At 35.7% G+C, this 13,630-nt stretch overlaps 1 protein-coding gene across 2 annotated transcripts; it reads left to right on the top strand.

The window, feature by feature from the left end:
• Positions 1 to 370: 370 nt before the first annotated feature.
• LOC144650033 (uncharacterized) lies at positions 371 to 13,596 on the top strand. Of its 2 annotated transcripts, XM_078509667.1 has the most exons (13): positions 371 to 978; positions 1,234 to 1,438; positions 4,659 to 4,759; positions 5,398 to 5,469; positions 5,817 to 5,883; positions 6,999 to 7,074; positions 7,618 to 7,991; positions 8,261 to 8,407; positions 8,793 to 9,160; positions 10,030 to 10,118; positions 10,309 to 10,561; positions 11,617 to 11,755; positions 12,276 to 13,596. In XM_078509667.1, exons 1-13 carry the CDS (start codon positions 499 to 501, stop codon positions 12,311 to 12,313), a joined length of 2,409 nt encoding a protein of 802 aa, XP_078365793.1. In that variant the 5' UTR covers positions 371 to 498; the 3' UTR covers positions 12,314 to 13,596. The 2 variants fall into 2 exon arrangements, with proteins under 2 accessions (XP_078365793.1, XP_078365795.1); XM_078509669.1 differs by lacking the exons at positions 371 to 978; positions 1,234 to 1,438 and adding an exon at positions 2,513 to 2,817 and having other exon boundaries at positions 12,276 to 13,595.
• Positions 13,597 to 13,630: the final 34 nt, after the last annotated feature.

The following is a 13,630-nucleotide window of genomic DNA, read 5'->3' as shown; positions in this document are numbered from 1 at the left end:
GAATTTGACTCTCAAGGGTTTCAGCTTAGTTCGCTAATCGTGCAATAACGCTAAGGGAACTGTGCGACCTATAAAATATATTTATAAACAAGAGAAAATATTTGAACTTCCTTTAGACAAGGTGTTGTTGTTTTCTTCACTGGTAACTAAACATATGGGCGGCTGGGTTCGATTGACCTCCATGCCGATCGCCCGGGCTTGTCAATGCTTGTATATATAGCCCGGCATAATGGGCTTTTGACGATCTTGGGGATAAAAAACGCCTTTTTATTGGTTTATAATCAGCGTAATCAATAGAACACCGCTTGTGATTGGCTGCTGGCGTGTGACCGATTTGTAATTCCCAGCATCCCATTAGTGCGTTGCGCAGATTTTGCGGTAAGTTGATAATGAGAGGGGTAGTGTTGAAATACTTTTCAATAATGCACACTTAGTAGCCGCATAAACATTTCAGCTCCTGAGTTGGGAGGCCTTCACTGGAAAGAGCAGCCTTGTGCAATGATTCAGAAAGAAAGCGTTATATCATGGTTCAAAGGCATTTCTGGAGATGATCGTATCGACCTCATGTGCAATTTATTGGACTGCTGTCTACCTTGGGAAATTCGATTTTTAAGCACGTTTATCGAGACACAGGTCCAGCGAGATTACCCGGCATTTCGGCAACCTGAAAGTACGGCGAATAATCCGACTGATTTGAGTTGCTTGACGTGCTTGCAGGATGTTCACGTACGAAGAAAGCTGTGTGTGTCACTTGCTCTGCTTCATTCCAGCAATCGACAAGCTGCGGCCGTCATGTTCGGAATTCTGAATGACTTTCAACCTTCCAGTCTCGCCGAGGGAGAATTCTTCACTGATCTGTCATTGCTAATGACTATGTCCGCACATCACCCGGCATTTTCCTTTCATCAGAAACATACTTTACGTGCAAAATTAAAACAGCTCAAGCAATCAGCAAACCAGACATCAGATCTCAGCGAGGTAAAATACGGCCAGAAATATTGATCATTTCTTTATTTACAGTATTTGAGATTTTTTAATTATGTAAGAAATGTTATTTTTGGCATTAATAGCTGCTTACATAAACAGCATTTTCCGTTTTCTATAATTTTCCAGATTTTCTGAAAGTTTTATTGCCGATTTTCTCCCGCCCAAAAAATTAGCCTTGTTACATGCAAGTATCATTTTACAGTCATACCAGCGCGTGCTAATATTTTTTTCTATTTCTTTTCTTAGACAGTATCTGAATCAAGTAGCGGTTCTTCGACTTTTTCCTTCGATCAAGACGTTCCAGCTAAGTTCGAGACGCCCAATGACCTTTTATATGAAAAACAACAATCTAAGGAATCTCTTGAGGAAAAACCAAGTATAGACAGCGAGGTTAAACAGGTTCATATAAACGCAGAGGATATTCCCCCCGTGAAGGATAAAACTCCTCAAGGTAATTATTTACTTAGCTGAAGTTCGAGAAGGTTCCGACATTTCTAGGAATGGTTATAAACTATTAACACCTTTGTTTTGACTTGACTTTATTACCTTTTCTCGATTTAAAATAATACCATGGTGATGTCGTGATTTCCCGCCTTGGTTTTGTAGATCTGTTATCGATATCTTCCGAAATCAAAACAATATGCAAATTAACAGCCGATAGCAGTTTTGTTTGTAATAGAGATCTGATCTATGTAAGCTAATTTCTAATGTTTGTCTAAGGAATCGGGGTTTGCTGAAAAAAGGAAAAGCTTATTTAGCTGTCCTTTATCAATGCCGAAAGAGAAAATCCCATTCCTAAATTTCCCTGCAAAAAGTCACAAAGGTACTTTGATAAGATACAAATTTGATATTCAATGGGTCATGCTCACATGCCAAAGAATGGCAAGTATGGATTAAAATTATTCTATATCCATGGAAATATCAATGAAAGAAAAATATTCTTTATCCATAGAAATATTCATTATTCTATTATTGTATGTCCGTTTTAATATCAGTGGTAACTTATTATCTGACTATTAAGAATATATCAAGGAATTGATGTCTATAGCTCTACAAAAGTTATTATTATTTTTTTTATTGTTTTTATGTTTTCATTTTTTGATGATCTGTGTAAGACGATTTGGGAAGTCATAAATATCTCCTTTTCGTACTTGCACTGTAAACAGATTATACTTGATATAAAGCTTTCTTTAAAAATTGTGTTTTGGGCTTAAACATGCCTAAGGGAGTCTTCGAAAAAAGTTAAAATTCTCAACACAGAAATTTTCTACATGTTTAAAAGAATCATTCTAGGTAAAATTTGCCATTTCATTAAAACTCATGTTCCTCCCTCCTAAAATTTGTTAAAAATAGAAGCGAGATGAGATTAAAGGGTTAATGCCATAGTTTCCAATTATCACTTTCCAATCTCAATGGAATGTCACGATTTTATCGAACGTTTTGTAAGGATTAAACTGATTGCAGAAATGTCTTTTTGCTGTAAGTTGTGCTGGATTTTTTATTCAATCTTCTTAACAACAAGCTTTCTTTGTGGAGTATTTTCAGACAGATTTTGTACAAATTCCCCCATTTTGCACAGTATGGATTGTTGTTTAAATGAAAATCGATACCGTCAAGATTTATGATGTCATCATTTTGTGGGATGTCACACAATTCTCATAACGGCTTTGAAAGGATGAACAAATATGGCTCCCAACAAATTTGCTGAATGCTTGTTGACTGATATGACTAAGATAGAGAATCAATTAACTGGAGTTCAGAATTATAAGAAGCAAAAATGTGTCACAGGATCAGAGACTGTGTGTGTCCTTCCAGCTATAAAATGTGCTAGTAAGTTCTGCAATGTCTGAGACATCCATACAATGATGTAAATATTGAGACCTCTGACACCTATTACAAGGGCCATTTGTTTAAACCTCAAACCACTATGAAGCTTATTATAATTCTCCATACAAATATATTTCAGGCATTGTTTAGCAGTTGCCATGTTTGGTGCAATATTTGGACATCAAACCTGTATGATCTTGTACTTTTTAAGATAAGCATCTGAGCAAGCTTTTGTTGAAAGAAGTTATTGTCCTCCACTAGACGCATTCTAACCTGTAACCAAAGAAGGTGTGAAACTATTTGCAAAATTCGCAACAGGAAATGAAAAGAGTAATCGCTGACATTTTCTGTCAAAGGTGACTTGTTGCGCATCAGTTAACAAAATTTCATGGAGAGTCTGGTTATAAAATTAAGTGGATGTTTAAGGTGAAATGTTGACAAGTTGATCTATGTGTGGCAAATTAGGCTGTCTAGTCTGAGTCCCCAGGGTATGTTACTTTGTAACTTACAATAACACATATATGAAAGTCTTTAAAAATAGTTCTAGAATATAAATTGAACTCAGAGGGGGAGGGGGGAGGGAGCTCACAATTAAACAAATGACAGAAATTATTAAATGACCAGTAAAAGATATACCTTCTTTATTTTATGGATGTAGGTTCCTGGGGTAAAATGTGATTGGGAAAGCTTAAAGGTGTAAAGTATAATATACATTTAATGACTTGTCCCAAGGGAAACAGTTAATTTTGTTTACTGAGAATCGCAAAATTTCCCAACATGGAGCCAAGGGAAACATTTAGATTCAAGGGAAATAAAACTGACTGATTTCCCAAGGGTCCAGTCATTAAGTGATTTGTTATACAGCAAGATGAAGACTTAGACTTATTTTTTTACTTATTTTATTTATTTAAAATAAAAATCAAATCCCCCTATCCCCTTAATGAGATTTTCTTTTCATATACGTAAGAAATACAAAGATGTATGAACATTTTGACGATTCAGGAAGATTCAGGACTGTAAATTACATTTATTATTATAATCATTTTAATTGTTGAGATGTCAAAAAGTAGTTGCCGTAACAATACGAAAAGAGGTCAAACACATATGGTGACCTGTTGTTTCTATTGCTTACTTGTATGTTAAAATTAACAAATGGAAAAAGTTACAGCGTGCACTATTGAGTAACAGATGCTGCTGGAAGTTGCTTAGCATGAAAGAAGCGTAAGAGTCGCCCACTCAGGCGAAAGCCAAAGTTCACTCTAGCTTCTTGAGTGCTTAGCAAACTTCCCAAGTTCATTGATATCTGTAACTCAATAGTGCATGCTGTGGCGTTTACCATTTGTTTTATAGCACAACTTTTAGGCAATTAATTACAGTTTCTTTGAGGTTAAAGTGCACGCGCTAATTTAAACAATAATTATTGCTTGTAGTGCTTGTGTTAACGCTGTCAAAAACCTTAAAGAAAAAAACAAACAAACAAATTTTTGAATTATTTCAAACTTGCATTATACCTCAAAGCCTTTCAGCAAAATGGAGAAATGGTTTTTCTTATGTTTAGCTTTTCAAATTCACAGGAAAATCAAGAAAACATTTAAAAAGTCGTGAAGAATTGGCACTTTCTTGTGCCATGTAACATCAGATCAGCACGCGTGCTCAGGTTGAAGGCTTACGTCAACATGCACCATGGGCAAATAGTAGACGCTAAATTAACCAATCAGAATGCACGCTTTACTTTAGTTGTGCTATAAGGTATAATGTCCTGTTTTATTTTTTTAGGGAATCACTTTAACAAAATATCAAATAGATATTGAAGAGTTCCCTTCTTATTTTGTTTCCACTTACAGTTTATGTGAAAGATATTAAAGTACAAGCAATAGAGAAGATAAAGGAAAAGAAATCAAGACATGACCTGAGAAAACGTGATGAGCATCGGTATGTTCTACAGGTAATAACCCAATCATGGCATGCACAAATTTAAATTAAATAAATTATTTGTTGCAGGATAGGCAGGCATATACAAAGAGTAAAATATCCAAATCTTTCGGAGACATCTCAAACTCAGTAAAATGTTTTAACAGATCACCTGCTCCCTTCTGCTCCACTAACAATAGCTAAGAGAATGTGTGAGTGAGATCACCTGCTGGCAAGTAGCTGTGATCTTTTTATCTATCATAAATTGCCTTTTCAATAATCATGTTCATTTAATATCTTTCTGCAAGAAAAAAAAATCACTGTTGTATTAGAATTTAGTAATCCGTGGTAATTAAGTCTTTTTATGGCCTGAATTGCTGCATGTTCCTGAAGGGGAGAAGGGATTGTCATCCAATTCTAGTGTTCAAAGTGTCACTCTTGCTGAGTAACTAAAAGTTGATTGACCGCCCAACCAAGGGCGAACCAGCCAACTTACTGAGCAACCAACCAACCAACAGACTCATTGAGTGAATGATTGATTGGTTGTCGATTGATTACTTTATTGATTGATTGTTTGATTCTACGTTTGACATTGTAGTTAAAAATCATGATGTTGCTGAGATCAGGAAGTCTAAATTCTGTGATTTAAAGGTCTTTGAATCTGTTTTCCAGGTTTCTTGGTGCGATAATACCACAGAAACAATACACAGGACATACGAAGAGATGTTTGACTTTCAGTGCAAGGTACAGTAAATAACATTTTTATCCATCACTGAATAGGACATGCACCTCCACGGTGTACTAATAAGAAATGAAATTTAGTGTGTGCTATAACTGATTGTAATTTAGATTCAGTAGCTCAGCAGTCACTTTCCATCATGGCATTTAAAAATGCTGCATGCCTGATTTGTGTAGTTCCATGAAAGGTTGGAATTGTGACCTTCATAGAGAATCATCCATGAACAAATTAATAGCATGCCCTCATTATACTTTGTGTGACCAATATTCTGGAAGCACAGTAGAGGAGCTTAGTTTTTGATTGATCAGCATTGGTTTAAAACTGATTGTGTGTTTACTTCTTTTGCTTTAAGTTGCGGAAAATGTACCCAAATAAAGTTGATGAAAATGGCAATCCTTGGAAGCTTCCTTTCTTACCTGGTAAGAGTTTGATGTTGAGGTTTCATGACTGAGGAAATAGCCATTTTACAAAACCAAGATAAAAGGTGTTAAATTGAAAGAAAAAAATTAAACAACAGTCATTTCTGGGTTCTCTTGGAAAAATGTCAGTTCACGGTTCATGGCTACAGTCGAACCTCGATTATCCGGACTCGTTGGGACTAGGCTAAATAGTCCGGATAATCGAGAGTCCGGATAATCGAAAGTATGAATATTAATGAGCTAAAAAACCTGGCCAGGGCATCTGACTGGATGCGGTGCGGATCCGCTTAGTTTGCTAACTGTGGCATCCTTCACATCTTCGGCACATTTTTCCACATTAAACAGAAAAAAAAGAAAAATTGCTTCATAGTAGCGATAAATCAGCTGTTAACCATCCTTACAAACAAGAATTCCAAAGACACTGATCATTTTGAGGCAGTTTTCCTTCGAAAAAGGCAACGAAAACACGCCGATTCGTTCGCAAACAATTTTGAACCTCCAGGCGTTCGTTCCATGCGTCTTTTCGTGATGGGCCTGGTGACTAGACGTGGTGCTAACGTGCGGTGTCGACGATCGAACTTTCTACGATGTTTTTCACTTCATAGAAGGACTTAGACATTCTGAATTTTGCCATTTTGCCTTGTAAACTTCAGTATAATACAAGTAAGCAAAGACAGAAAGCAAATTTATTTGTGTGAATGTTTTTATGGCTAGTGGAAACTGAATAAGGAAGTTACCTGCCGAAGTATTAAGTTTTGTTCGATTGGAAACTACACATCAGAGGTCATCAGAGGTTTTCCAATGTTGTTTGACAGGTAAAACACCTTGAAATAACGTTTAAATCGTCGTAGAACTTAGTAATATCTGGTCTTGAATGTGACTAATTAATATTCATGAAAAAATTGGGACCAGAGAAGGAAGTCCGGATAATCGAGAAATCCGGATAATCGAGGTTCGACTGTACCAGTATGTAACCAAATCATGTTTCACAAGAATAAATAGTTATTTAACGATTCACTGAAAAAAAATGGCCCTTCACAGATCACAAAATTTTACTTTGTAATAGAGATCTCATTTTGTTTATTGGCATTTATTTATGTTTTATTTGACTGTAGGTAGGATCAGGATTTTTAACAAACCTGAACAGAAAGGAGAAAAGACACCTATACCTGATATTTCAGATTACACCAGGTATTGTGTTATAGTATAAATTTTATTTTTTTGCAAGTACCCGGCCAGTGGTTAATGCCTCCCTTTTGTTGAAAAAATATAAAATGCAAAACACTCTCATCCCTTCAAACAAGAAAGAAAATGTCTTAACTCTGCTCGACCCTTTCCTGTCCACCCCCCCCCCTCCCTTACTGTCTGCTGATTCTGTGAGTTGTCTTGGGTTATCTGTTGAAGCCAAACATGCAAAGGATAACTAAAGGTTTAAAAACAACTGTGGAGTGTGACCACACGCCTTTATCTCTCACTTAATTTACCTGTCATGAAACTTCCTCATTGTTATTTATTTTTGCAGGAACTTAATTTCATGTTTAAAACATAAAAATACAACAGTAAACGTTAAAAATAAACTTTTGTGGGTCTTTAATTTCGCAATTTTTTAAAAATTGCAAATATCGCGAAAATTAACTCCTGCGAAAAAAGGAACAATAAGGTATCTAATCAACGATATTTATAACCTGAAGAGAGGTTGCAAAGATCAAGCAAACAATTTTTTTTATCATTCAGGTTATTCAGCGGTCTTCCCAAGTTTGTTCGTGGCTGTGATCATGTCGTGAAGTTTTTCCAAAGTGAAAAAAGAACCAGGAAGAAATCAGACTGCAAGAAGACAAAAAGTGCAACAAAAAAGGAAGAACAATCTGACAAAGTCAAGCAAAAAGAGTTTGAAACTCCTCATAAAATAGCTGAAGCCGTCCGTGAACAATCACTGGGAGGAAAAGATAACTCAAAGAGTACTGATGGTGCAAATGTTAAAAAACAAACACAAAACAGTGTGTCTGCTGGAGAAGATTCCTCAAAGAACAACAAAAAAGGCACCGGAGAAGAACTGTCAGTTGTTGATCTTGATGAAAATGGCAATGAAATCAAATCACTGTCACCTGGTAAGTTATCAAGACCATTGCTGATATCACATGCAAGAGGGTTTTTTTTTATTTTTTACATCTATATTCCTCTTGCCTAGTTATAAACCACTGGCTTGAGCCACTCAGCTCCCATGCCACCCCTCCCCCAAGACTTGGTTTGAGTTATTAGGAAGTTTGAGAAATCTGGTTTCTGCTGTGGTTGAAAGATTTTTCTTTATAACTTCTAATTTTTTCCTTTTCCTTTTTCATAATGAAGCTGATTGTGACAAACTTGTTGTGTATTGCAGAAAATTCAAAGGAAAAAGAGGATAGCAAAGAATTCATTTCAAGTGAGAAACACAACAAAAATGGATTTATTAAGATTGCACCATCAAAAACAATTTCAGTATTACCATTGTCGTCATCGCCACCACCGTCATCGTCGTCATCATCAGGTATGACAGTTGAACCATTGTTAATTGTTCGACTGATATTTCATTGTTTTTCTGACCTCTTCGCCTGATGAAGACTAGTGGTAAAATCAACGTATTGCAGTTTGAACGTCCGATACACACCTCAAAGCAAATCCATCGTGAGACAAACGAATATAAAAGTGACATACATCTTTCCTATTTTACACCAGAATGAACAATAACCACATCTTTAATAACATTGATTTTTCATTTCTTTAAAAAGATACTTATCATTTTACTTCACACCACGATTAAGATTTATCTTTGAAATTGCTGACTTTCAGCTACACTGCTGTCTATTTTGAACAGTCATTACTATAGTAAACGCTAATTTTCTGATTGTTTGTTTCGCTATCTTTCTGTTTAGGAGCTCTGTTGTCGAAATGCCAAGCCTCCCTTCCTTTTAAACCTCAATTTTCTACAGCACTGCCAAGTAGCATGTTACAAATGTTTACCACTAATGGCTTGCATTCCACTGTTCCATCATCTCTGACATCACTCCATCTAACCATGCCATCGTCACCTGTCGCATCATATCCGTCACCTTCTCCGTCTCCAAGTGGTTCGCCTGTTACGTCTCCTGCAGGCTCTCCATCATTTCCACACCGATCTTGTCCCGGGAATATTAGCTGGACATTTAGACCACGTAGTCATGCCATGAGTGTTTCTGATTGGCTCAGAAACTTAAGACTGCACAAATACTCTGAAGTGTTTAAAGGAAAGACTTTTGATGAGGTGAGATTCAGGTTACCATAGAACTTTGAAGTTGTTCTTTCACATGATGCAGTTATTAGCTTCACTGTAGCAACATCTTCCCAATGCATCATGGGTACATTTTGGTTTACTTGTTTGTCAAGCTTTGTATCAATTGAGTTTTATTTTCTCAGATTATGAAAAGGGGGATATTTACTCATTACCTTGAGTCTGGAAGAGAAAAACAATAAAAGTTTGGGAAAAGTGTGGAAAAAAGCTTATTTTTCAAAGCTCCACTGTACTGGCATCAAATTAGTCAGTAAATTAACGTGGTCAAGTCAACTGGTTGACCAGCTCCCAGTTGACTCGATAGCTCAGTTGGTAGAGTGCTGCTGCCAGAATCGCAGAGGTCATGGGTTCAAATTCAGGCTTTTGGCCAGAGTTTTTTTAAAGCTTTTATTTTGCAACTGCTTCACTGGTATGCATAACTTTGATGATCTTTCATGTAATAATGTAGCCTGTGAACGCAGGGGCAAAGCTTTCAGCTCTTACAGGCGGGGGGGGGGGGGGGGGGAGGTGTTTTTTTTTTGGAAAAATAAAAAAAAAAAAAAAATTTTTTTTTTTTTTTTTTTTAGGGGTAACCCCCATGGTTTCTTTTTGGGGTTTTTTTCAAAATTTCCGACGAGCATCCCCGTCTGTTTCGTATGGGAGTCACGTACCCCCCGGGTTACAGGCTATGTATAATGGTGTTTTATGTTCATTTACAATATTTGTTTCAGAGTTTGTTCACACTATCACTGAAAAACCCTTTTTGGGGAGTGGTCAATTAAGTATTTTTTTTTTTTAAATTTTTAATTATGTGAATGTGGTATATATTATAGTAATTCATGCCTAAACATTTACTTCCTTAGATGTTGAACCTTTCAGACAAAGACTTTGAAAAACTTGGTTTGACAGCAGGAGCCAGGAAGAAACTTCGAGTCAACCTGGATGTTCTTCGGTATATTGAAAGTTTACACTTTATTAGGGTGAAACAGTTTGTCTTGATTAATTCAATTTGTGTAATAAGTGCTGACAGAAAACTGGAACAGTGTATTGTCGCACTCTGTTAAAGATTTCAAATCCAGTTTTTCTCTATACCTTTGAAATGATATAAAATAAATTCTTTTGGTTTTGTTGTTTCTTTATAGGAAAAGTGGCTGCTTCACCTCCAATGGTTTAACAATAGTGGATATTCTCCCATCCCCACCATCAGACCTAACTCCATTGCAGACTGTTAACCTCGCTCACTCCAAAGGCATTCTGATGCCGTCTAGTTTTCCAATCAGTTCTGTTCATCCACCTCTAAGTTACAATTCAGACAATGAGTTCCTGCATAGCGTCAGTGAGAGTGACAGTGCTAGTGACTGTGGCAGTGATGTGTTATCTGAACCCGGAACTCAGGTTTGTGATCTTTTTATTGAACATTAGTTCACTGTGTAGTTGGATATAGGGGGAAGATTATTTTGACGTCACAATTAAATTACCTTAATGGGCAGAAAAATGTTGGCTACCAGTGTTAAACACTGTAATTAAAAGTTATTGTGTGCAGGCTGCATGTTATTGTGTGCAAGCTGCATGCATGCATGCTGCAATTTTTTGGCAGTCATATTTTTTGGCAAACATGCACAGTCCTTGAACAAAAGGTCTGGCTGATGCGCCGGTGCTTTTGGTGCTTTCCACCTTCCAAAAAGTACATGTAATATTTTCTTATCAGTTAAATCAGTCATATTTCTAAATGTTTCCTCAAACTTCAGATAAACAAGAAAATATCACCATTTTGTAGACGACCTAAAGCGACTGCCCACAAAAAGCTGATACATCACATACAATAGCTCGGCATATCAGATTGCAGCATTTGCATTAGAGCACTAATTATATAAAAAATTTTTTTTTTTTTTTTTTTTTTTTTTTTTTTTTTTTTATATTTTATTTTTTTTTTTTTTTTTTTTTTTTTTTTTTTTATTTTTTAAATACAAACACAAAAAAAAAAAAAAAGGGGAAAAAAAAAAAAAAAAAAAAAAAAAAAAAATAAAAAAGCCGAGAAAAAAAAAAAAAAAAAAAAAAAAAAAAAAAAAAAAAAAAAAAAAAGAAAAATTTTTTTTTTTTTTTTTTGTCTTCCTCCCCCGGGGGGGGGAAAGAAAAAAAAAAAGAGGGGGGGCACCCAAAAAAAAAAAAAAGAGAAAAAAAAAAAAAAAAAAAAAAAAAAAAAAAAAAATATTTTTGAAGAATTTTTTTTATAAAAATAAAATAGATTTTGAAAACCACAAAAAAAAATTTTTATAATAAACCCCCCCCCCCATTTTTTACTTTAATTTAGAGAAAAAAAGTGGGGCTTATACACGGAACTTTACGGTAGTAGAATTATATAAGTAAAGTTTGAAGGTTTGCTGCATTGTGAAGGTAGTTTGATGTCTAGGCGAGCCCTTTCACTCAACTGATGTATTCTCTTTCTGCAGACAGGTTGTTCCAATGTTTATCCGAGGAAGTTTCCAGTGTTGAATGGTTGTCGTCTGTCTTGTTACAACTGTGGCAGTCTTGGTCATGTTGGTCAGCAGTGTATGGCTCCAAACTTAGATAAAACGCCAATCAATTATGGTATGTATACCCATTCTGGGTATTTTTTTTTAATTGCATACATTTTATAAGCTGCATTAACAGCTAAAGTTTATCTTTTGAGGTGTTCTTTGGGCCTAATGGTTAGCGTGTTGGACTCCAGATCAAGCCGTCCAGGTTTGAGCCCTGGCCAGGCTCATTGTGGTGTTCTTGCAAGACACTTTACCGCTCTCCACCCAGGTGTATAAATGGGTACTGCCAAATTGACTGCTGGGGGGGGGGGATGCTGTAAAGGACTAGCATCCCATCCAGGGGGGGGGGAAATACTCCAATTTGCTTCATGCTACGGATTCCAAGATACGCATCGGCCTGATGGGCCACTAGGCTCGTATGCAGACTTCACCCCAGGGGTTTTATGTGGACATTATTACACTTGGTACAGTTTTTTAGCAAAATTATCGAGAGGCAGAGAATCAATGTTACACTGAGAGCCATGCATAAGCAGGTTTTTGTATTTTTTTTACTTTATTAATGGCCATCTTTCTTAATCATTTCTTTGCAGGTTCCCATTTAAGATATGATGGACAACTAGAATGTTAACGAAAGAGCTTACACAAACGTTGTTGAGTTAAAACAGTAGGCAGATTTAGCAAAGCCAAAGCAACATCAAAGAAGAATGATTAAGACATGACTTGATTCCCAGCACTGCAGCTGTTCTCACCAAAAAATCATGACAGCATCATGCAATTTTCATGTCAAAACACCATGTGACTTTGTTCTCTGTGTGAACCATCATCAGAACATTGCACTGTCTTTGCTAACTCAGCATATTGTAATTGTGGTAACGTGACCTGTCACTGTCTTTCACTATTGCAACATTAATTGGCCAGTTGCAACCTATTTTTTATATATTAATTTTTATTATTGCTGTTCTGCGCATAGTTATTTAGGGGTGGTGAATGGTCCTTCAAAAAATGCGTGTCTCACAAAATTTAAGCCAAATTTAAGGGGTCTTGTCATCTCAAATTTGTCTTTGACGCCTTCTCAAGGTCTCGATTTCTTTTGCGAGGCTAAAAAGGTCTTGGGCTTGCAGAAAGATATCAGTCTCGCCATCTCACAAAGTCTCGCATTGATCATTTGGCACCCCTTTATTTCACTTCAGAGTTGAAGGAGAAAGGCAACAATTGTCAACATGCTCTATAGGTTAAAGCAGTTTGTTCGAATTTTGACAAACCTTCCAACTGGAAGTTATAGAAAATTTGTTGAAAGATTGTCAAATTTGTACACTGAATTCCGACAAGTTAAAGGGTTTATGGCTGAAATGGCCTGTGCTCACTTGATTGCTAGTAATTTGTGGTTCCTAAGGTTTCTTTGGAAGAATTGCACATTCTCAAATTATTATTAGTATAGAAGATTTTTGCATAGTTTTGTTATCTGATATGGGCTTGCCAAGGCTCTCAAACAGTTTGCTTGCATATCCTAAATGTCATATTTATATTCATTGCTTTGCCTTCCTAAATTATTTTCTTTTCTGAAGAAAACTGAATTATATTAACTTGCTTTGCAAGTGTGAGTTGCTATGTATTTTTCCACAAGTGCATTAAAATTTGAATGCACCTGTTTAAAAAATATTGGTCATATTTTCTTATTAATATAACTTACTCAAAAAGATGAATTAGATAGGAATTATACATTATAATAGCTAAATCATATGTAAATATAATAAATGTGATAATTAGTTGTACAGTTTTAGGAAATGAAGTAAAAGAAAATTAATATAATTTAAATAGAATAGAGGGCTCTAACAAATACAAATTGCTATAATAATATGTCTATAAAGAACTTGAGTTTTTTTTTTTGAATACTGGCCAATAGACAAATATATTTTTCAATAAAAATAAACCAAAATACTTTTCT

This window comes from Oculina patagonica, chromosome 4, assembly GCF_052425735.1.
Source record: "Oculina patagonica isolate OP01 chromosome 4, crgOcupat, whole genome shotgun sequence".
NCBI classification, from domain to species: domain Eukaryota; kingdom Metazoa; phylum Cnidaria; class Anthozoa; order Scleractinia; family Oculinidae; genus Oculina; species Oculina patagonica.
This window is presented reverse-complemented; position numbering and strand designations above follow the sequence as displayed.

What these genes read in the sequence shown, in the direction of transcription:
- LOC144650033 (XM_078509667.1), top strand. Translation starts at nt 499, where the DNA reads ATGATTCAGAAAGAAAGCGTTATATCATGGTTCAAAGGCATTTCTGGA. An exon ending in GTCATCGTCGTCATCATCAG is followed by an intron (nt 8,408 to 8,792) that starts GTATGACAGTTG and finishes CTTTCTGTTTAG; the next exon opens with GAGCTCTGTTGTCGAAATGC. An exon ending in AAGGAAAGACTTTTGATGAG is followed by an intron (nt 9,161 to 10,029) that starts GTGAGATTCAGG and finishes TTACTTCCTTAG; the next exon opens with ATGTTGAACCTTTCAGACAA.